Source organism: Myotis brandtii, unplaced genomic scaffold, assembly GCF_000412655.1.
Source record: "Myotis brandtii unplaced genomic scaffold, ASM41265v1 scaffold422, whole genome shotgun sequence".
NCBI classification, from domain to species: domain Eukaryota; kingdom Metazoa; phylum Chordata; class Mammalia; order Chiroptera; family Vespertilionidae; genus Myotis; species Myotis brandtii.
In genome coordinates, this window is record NW_005366171.1 from 1,956,364 (window position 1) to 1,964,396 (window position 8,033).

Below are 8,033 nucleotides of genomic sequence, written 5' to 3' on the forward strand. Positions count from 1 at the left end.
GAAGAGGAAGAAGAAAAAGGTAAAAATACAAATTATGAACAACAAATACACATCTATCAACAAGTGAATCTAAAAATCAAGTGAATAAATAATCTGATGAACAGAATAAACTGGTGATTATAATAGAATCAGGGACTTAGAAAGGGAATGGACTGACTATTCTTGGGGGGGGAAGGGTGTGGGGGGTGCGGGAAGAGACTGGACAAAAATCGTACACCTATGGATGAGAACAGTGGGGAGAGGGGTAAGGGCAGAGGGTGGGGTGGGAACCGGGTGGAGGGGAGCTATGGGGGGGTAAAAGAGGAACAACTGTAATAATCTGAACAATAAAGATTTATTTTTTTTAAAAAGAATTAGATCTCAGTGTCACTGCCTTTCTCAAGTCTTCACAGTAGTCCTTAGTCTGTAAGGCTCAGATGTTAGATTAGAGACCAGTCATGGCAAGGCACACACCAAATGTACCAAACACTGCATATACTGTGTGAAATACTGCAGACATACACACAATGACAACTATTTGTCAAAGTTAGGTAGATATGTCAATTAATAAAAATACAAATTTATTTAGTGTCATTAGTATATATTTTTCAATTAAGAGTTACTAACAATTTTATCTATTCTCTAAAATCTTTTCTTTTTTGAATGTTAAGTTACCACCTGCAGTGAACAAAAATTCCTTTTTTATAACCTGAAAAATCGGTGGCTAAGTATTTCGAATGACATCACATCACAAGCTGATTACCACCAGCAAGTAAATCAAAACCTCTTATGTAAAATTTCCTACCCACAAAAGGTACAGAGAATCCCTAACACTAACTAGAGACAGACAAACTGACAGAGAAAGGAAGACAAGAAAAAGAAAAAACTAGGAATTTTTTAAAAAATATGTTTTTATTGATTTTTAGAGAGGAAGTGAGAGTGAGAGAAAGATAGAAACATCAATGATGAGAAAGAATTGAACCATGACCTTCTGGTTCCTAGGTCAATTGCTAAACCACTGACCCACGCCAGCTGGGTTTGCCTAGCCCTTTAAAGTCCTCCATATTATCACATAATTTTGACCATGCCATGGCCAACTTTATTTCCTACTAATTACAAAAATTCTTCACCCCTGATAAGTTACTCTCTTTATTGACACACATAAAGGGTTCACATTTACCTTCAATCCCATTCCCTTCTCTTATCCAAAACCTATTTATCCAAACCCAAGGAGTCCATGAAGGCATGCTTTCACTTCTCTTCCCTTTATCTTCCTATAGATGTGTAGTCTACAGAAGTCATTTGACAGCATCATAAAAAATAACTGTGTTGAATGTGTTGTTCAAATGATAAAATAAGATAAACAATTTAAAAGTACTTTGGAGATTTCAAGTTTTTATTTTCTGAACAGAATTAGGTTTTTTTTAAAAAGGAATAAATCAACTGACTGCTATCACAAAGCAAATGACAATCTTTTGGGATGCGCTACCTGGAAAACACTTTTCAGGAAAACCCTGGATTATTGTCACTCTCACTAGCAGCATCTTCAAAACAACATTTATTTCATTTGAGTAGATTTATACATTGAGAGCAATTCATTTCTGAGTTACTAAAGTTATTTGGCTTTACTGTCTATGCATAGAGCTTAAAAAGCCAAAGTACGCTGGAGACATTTTAAATTATTTAAAAATAAAATATCATTTTCTGCTAGACACTCTTTTCATTTAATACATTTTAAACTCGACTCAAAAAGTATTTCATGCCCTAACTGGTTTGGCTCAGTGGATAGAGCGTCGGCCTGCGGACTCAAGGGTTCCAGGTTCGATTCCGGCCAAGGGCATGTACCTTGGTTTCGGGCACATACCCAGTAGGGAGTGTGCAGGAGGCAGCTGATCGATGTTTCTCTCTCATCGATGTTTCTAACTCTCTATCCCTCTCCCTTCCTCTCTGTAAAAAAAATCAATAAAATATATATTTTTAAAAAAAAGTATTTCAGCTGAATGTTAAACATAGTAGCTTCATGTTTATAAATCTTAAGTGTACAATACTTTATTACTGACTATAGTTACAGTGCTGGTAGACACTCTTACAGTCCCTCTTCTTACCCATCACTGGTTGTGGAACACAATAGTGTGAGTAAGCTGCAGACAACACAATGGCCATTTGATAGGATCTCTTCAAGGTAATGGGCTTTAAAAGCATCTAAAGAACTTGATCATGTTAGTTGCTGGAAAGCAATGAAAAACCTTATGCCAAGGTGGAATAAAAATATTTAATTTCTAGGTATGCTTCTTTTTTTGGGGGTGGGGGGTGAGAGAGAGCTCTTATAGCTACAATAGTTATCGCTAACATTTAGCCCTTACTTCATACAAGCCAAACATTACCCTAAATCCTTTACATGAATTACTTCGTTTAATCCACGCACCAGTCTAAATAGATACCATTAATGTTATCATCACCCCCACTGCACAGTTCAGACACTAAGCTTTGAAAGATAACAAGTCCAAAGTCGTAAGTAGTAAAGCAGGGACTCAAACCCAAGTGTTCCTGCCACCTGCAGTCACACCTGGACGTAGGTAAGTCCTTGCTCCTAACGAGACATTACTAATGTGTCTTTGCGCAAGTCATACAGCAGCCCAGGGCCTCAGCCTCCTCACCTACGAAAATAAAGCAACGAATGCCGAAGTTCTGACAGCCGTCTAGCTCCAGTATTATCAACCTTACACTCTCCCTAGCGTCAACCAGCCAGTGCCATTCCTTCTTTTAGCTGAATTTAACTAAGACACTATTTACGGCTCACCTACCAGGTGTCCCGCCTGGTGCTGGGCAGCGGCCCAAACGCAGGTGCCCCATTCTCCCTTCTCTCGCCTGGAGAGAACAGGCCCCAGACCCCCCAGCAAGCCCCCGGAACCCAGCTGGGGTCCTTCCCCCCCGCCCCGGAACCCCTACCGGCACCCTCCCGCCTCAGATCCAGGCCCAGCTCTGGTCCCTGGATCCACTCACCCTTCAAGTGGTCTCTGCTGCCCGGCGCTGTGGGAGCCCGCGTCCCCGCAGCCCGGTCCACCGCCGGGGTCGACTGGAGTGACCCCGTCTGCGATCTTTCGGCGACTCTGCCTTTCGCCATGGCTATTGCAGCCAAGGTGGAGGGAGCAGGGTGATGCCGCGCCTCCTTAAGCACAACTCCGCGTCAGGTCCTTGGAACACCCAGGGCCACAACCACAGCCAGTTCCGGGGCGACCGCCTAACCTGAGTCGCCCTCAGTCGGCCGGCACAGTGACGCTCCGCGGAGACCTGCAGCGCCCACTCGCACTAGGCTCCGCCCCGCGGCGCTCGCGCGCCCGCCCAGTGACCGCGAGACCAGTCAGGGTGCCGGCCCTCCCCATCCACTGACCCGCCCCGCCTCGCGACTGCGGGGAGCATGCGCAGTGGCGGCACCGGAGTCACCCCGTGTGACTCGCGGACCGGGACTTCCAGTGCGCAGCTTGAGTTATCCGGAAGTGCAGTTCCTGCGGCTGCAAACCCTTTGTCCCGGACGCCGGAAGTGCCCACGAATGACTCGTGGGCGTTTTGCAGCGGGGGCTGGTTCAGCCCACTCCTATCTCCACCAATTCCGACGCTATTGTCTGGAATTCGGAGGGGCTAGAGAGAATGCTTGGTAAGCAGATGTTGGAGGACATGAAACCTGGGGCGATTCTACCGAGTTTCAGAAAACTAAGGCTGAGGAAGGAGCTATAACCTGTGAAGGTCACTGGGTGGCAGAAATGGGTTTAGAATCGGAGTTTTCCTGTTCGCAAGGGAGTGCTGTCCTTTGTCATCACCCTGCGCCCCTGGCTTGTAAACCCAGGTCTGCTTCATTACAGTTAGCTTTTCCTTTTGCTGAGCCCAAACGTGCCATTTTTTAGTTACTTTTTCCATTCCTACCTCTCCCTTCAGTAGTCGGTTTTCTCACTGGAGAGTGTATTGGAATTCCCTCTTGAAAGCAATTTGACCGTGTGTATAAAAGTACTGTTCCTATCCAGTAATTACATTTATAGGAACCTATTCCTTGGAAATATACAAAGAGAGTTGTTTCTAATTATTTATTAGTGTAATGGTAAATGTGGAAGCAATCTAAAAACACAACAGTAAAGAAAAATGGTTCAGGCCCTGGCCGGGTGTTCAGCTGGTTAGAGCATCGTCCAGAACCCGCCAATGGGCGGGTTCCATGCCTGGTCAGGGCACATACAAGAATCAACTAATGAATGCATGGATGAGTGGAACAACAAATTGATGTTTCAAACTCTCTCTTCCTTCCTCTCTTTCTAAAATAAAAATAAGTTTAAATGGTTACATAAATTATGGGAGATCCATTTAATGCAGTGGTTCTCAACCTTGGCTGCACATTAGAATCACCTGGGAATCTTGTTAAAATCCTGATTTCTGGGCCTCATCCTCCGGAAATTCTATTTCTTTGTTACTAATGATGAGGCCCAGAAATCAGGATTTCAACAAGATTCCCAGGTGATTCTAATGTGCAGCCAAGGTTGAGAAGCACTGATTTAATGGAACTGTTTTATGTGCACGTCACGTCCTCTGCCTACTAACATTAAGGCCTTCAGTGACCACTCTAAGAGGTAGATAGCCATTTTATTTCCTTCATAGTTGTTTTTAAAAGCAATAATTACTTGGATTATTTGTTTGCTTGTTTATTGTTTGCCTGCACCTCTAGAATGTAGGCTTTATTAAGGTAGCGGCCTTGTCTTTTTTTCATCTTGTATTCCCCAGCAGCTAAGTGGACATTTGATAAATTTATTGAATACATTTTCAGCCATAGAAAATGATATTTATGAAGAAACTAATAATCTCGAAAATGCTTATCCAAGAACTCCAAGAGCTAATTATAAAAAAACAAAAATATAGAAGACATATTTAAGCAAGTAAATTTATACCAGTGTAGAGGTCTTCTAGATATATTTTACTACACACAAAAATTAAGTATGAGAAAAACACACACACAAAAAAGCAACCCTCTACAAACTAAAACTAAGACCAGACTGAGAAAAAATATTTGTCACATAAATAGGAATTTCTATAAATTAATAAGAAAATCACAACTCGACAGAAAAGTGAACAAAATATAAATTGTCAATTCCCAGGAGAAAAAACTAAATAGCCAAAAACGGATGAACAGTCTCATTTATACAGTGTGATAACACTAATAGGTGCATGGATTGCAATAGCAGAAAGAGGCATATTTACATTAGAATGGGGCTGCAGTGAAGAATTATTTTTAAATTGATTTACAGGATAAGTGGAATTTTTTTTTTCAAGATCTTTTTTAAAAGTTGATTTTAGAGAGAAAGAGGGAGAAAAAGAGAAACATCAATTTGTTATTCCACTTAATTATGCATTCATTGGTTGATTCTTGTATGAGCCCTGACAAGGGATCAAACCTGCAACCTTGGTGAGATTATGTTCTAACTAACTGAGCTACCCAGCCTGGGCAGAATTGAGTGGGAATTAACAACAAAAGGAAGGAAGGAAGGAAGGAAGGAAGGAAGGAAGGAAGGAAGGAAGGAAGGAAAGAAGGAAAGAAGGAAGGAAAGCTACTGCTTATTTTTTAAAAAGCTGCAAGTAAGGAGAAGGAGAATGGAAATAAATAAGATGAAAGAGATAAGACCAAGGACCTTATGACAAAGTGCTAGAAGTTTGAACTAAACCCTCCAACATCCAAAGTCACTGAAGAACTTTTTTTCTGAGTGCCTTCTTGGAGCTAATTTACTTATTTGTTTGTTCATTTTACTTTTCAATGACAGTTTACATTCAATATTATTTTGTATTAGTTTCAGATGTACAGATAGTGGTTAGACAATTACATACTTTGCAAAGTATTCCCCCTGATATTTCCAGTACTCACCAGGCACCATACATAATTATTACAATATTATTGGCTATATTCCCTATACTGTACTTTATATCCCTGTGACTATTTTGTAACTACTAATTTGTACTTCCTTTTTTATTATTGTGAATCCTCATCCGAGGATATTTTTCCCATTGATTTTTAGAGAGAATGGAAGGGAGAAGGAGAGACAGAGAGAAACATCAATGTGAAAGAGACACATTAATTGGTTGCCTCCTGCATGCACTCCGACCAGGGCCAATGCAACCAATGTATGTGCCCTTGACCAGAATCATACTCGGGACCCTTCAGTCCAAAGGCCGACGTTCTATCTACTGAGCCAAACTGGCTAGGGCCTAATTTGTACTTCGTAATCCTTTACTTTTACACCCAGTCCCCATACCCGTTCCTCTCTGGCAACCATCAGTCTGTTCTCTGTACTCTTAGTCTGTTTCCGTTTTGTTTGTTCATTTATATTGTTCTTTAGATTTCACATATAAGTGAAATCATATGGTATTTGCCTTTTTCTGTCTGACTTATTTCACTTACCATAATACTCTCTAGGACAAGCATGTCAAACGCCAGCCACATGCACCCCACACGAATATTTTGCGGCCCAGCCAATATTATGGTGTGAGCAGTTATTATTTTCTTTTTAATACATTTTATTGATTTTTTACAGAGAGGAAGGGAGAGCGATAGAGAGTTAGAAACATCAATGAGAGAGAAATATCCATCAGCTGCCTCCTGCACACTCCCCTGTTGGGGTCCAACCCCAGCAGGTCCAGGGGTCCCCAAAGGTGTGGACGGAGTCGGCGAAGAAGGAATGACACGGAGACAGCGTGCAGTTGATCAGCAGCCTAGCCAGGTTCTGGTTTTTTTGTTTTGTTTTGTTGTTGTTTTTGTTTTGCTTTTTTTTAAGTATCGAAACATCTAATTTAATTATACCTGCCATTTTTACCAATTACACCAAGAATATAAGCTAGACTCTGTTTTCTCTTACACTGTCTCAAAATTCATTTAGCTCAGTCTTTTCTTAAGTGCTTCACCCGGTTTCTTTTGTTAGTTTAAACGCCTGAATATAAAATCGTTTTTAGAGACTACCGATTTCTAGCTCCACGTGAAAACAGCAAATTGTGCAGAGGTTTGATTTCTGTTGTGGCTGGTGGACTATGAAAGGGAAGATGGGAGTGTCAACAGAGCCTGGGAGATCTTTTCAGTCCTCACACTTGGCTTTTTTGGAAGCTGGAAGAGAATCATCATTTCCTTCCGATGGCCGAGGTTTCTTCACGGTGGAAATAATTCCAAAAGCAGTTTTCCTAGTTTCTCCATGGAGAAGCGCTGCTCGGCAGTTGGTAGACACTGCAGCCTTGGCATCACTTTCAGAGAGTCCAAACAGCAACCCTAAGTTTGCCACATCATATGGACCTCTTATTTCTAAAGGCCTTTCTGCAGCACTAGATATAATTACATTCTTTCCTTTGCAGACTTGCATCAAATTGAGGGCATTGGAAATTGTGTACCTTCTCATTGTGGAGTCTTTGATAGCTGGGCTGTAGACAAGTTCAAAGCCCACACCTCGGTCAATTGCCACATTAATAGGGGCTCTTTTGAAGTAAAAGGGTAGTTTCTCTGTTACAGTTATGCAGACTAAATCCACATCTAGATGTGTACAAGCAACCTGAAAAAGTTTTTCTGTCTTTGGGAAAACTGCAACAATATCATACTGCCAGACCCTAGAAGAAGTTGCTCTCAAAACATTGCAGTGAGATGGATCCGAAACAATAATTGTCAGTCTAGTTAAAATTTTAATTGGTCTTGATTTTCCCTGTACAATTGGCAAAGTTGTAAAGAGTTCTGAAACAGCAACTGGTTTTTCAATTTCCTGTTTCTTTTCCTTAAATTCAGCAACGTGATTGATGGCAACAACTGAATAGCCAAGGTGAGCAGCGTTCTCCACGAGCCCACACAGCGCCTTCAGGTCCGAGCCTGCTCGCAGGTTCAAATCTGCAAACACCGCCATGCTGGAGTCCCAGGTTCTGTGTTTTATTGTCTTGTTACATCTGTATTTATACCAGTTGATTTTAATCCTGTCAATTTCTATTCCAAAGGTTAGGGTGTTTCTTATCTCCATTCCAGGGAGTAAAGATTATGTAGCTTAAGGGTGATTGTT

General features: G+C 41.4%; 2 protein-coding genes across 2 annotated transcripts in view; both read right to left on the minus strand.

The window, feature by feature from the left end:
- The window catches only part of TMEM41B (transmembrane protein 41B), a 32,196-nt gene extending 28,895 nt beyond the window's left edge, over nucleotides 1-3,301 (minus strand). The window contains exon 1 of the mRNA XM_005873956.2: nucleotides 2,983-3,301. Within this exon, the coding sequence (XP_005874018.1) occupies nucleotides 2,983-3,103 (121 nt within the window). The 5' untranslated portion in view covers nucleotides 3,104-3,301. The remainder of the gene's footprint in view (nucleotides 1-2,982) is intronic.
- A 3,488-nt stretch (nucleotides 3,302-6,789) lies between these two features.
- LOC102242894 (ribonuclease P protein subunit p30) lies at nucleotides 6,790-7,889 on the minus strand. The gene has a single exon (XM_005873957.2). It carries the CDS (start codon nucleotides 7,881-7,883, stop codon nucleotides 7,077-7,079), a length of 807 nt encoding a protein of 268 aa, XP_005874019.1. The 5' UTR covers nucleotides 7,884-7,889; the 3' UTR covers nucleotides 6,790-7,076.
- Between the last annotated feature and the right edge of the window lie 144 nt (nucleotides 7,890-8,033).

Coding starts and splice junctions, on each gene's coding strand:
- LOC102242894 (XM_005873957.2), bottom strand. CDS start 7,883: ATGGCGGTGTTTGCAGATTTGAACCTGCGAGCAGGCTCGGACCTGAAG.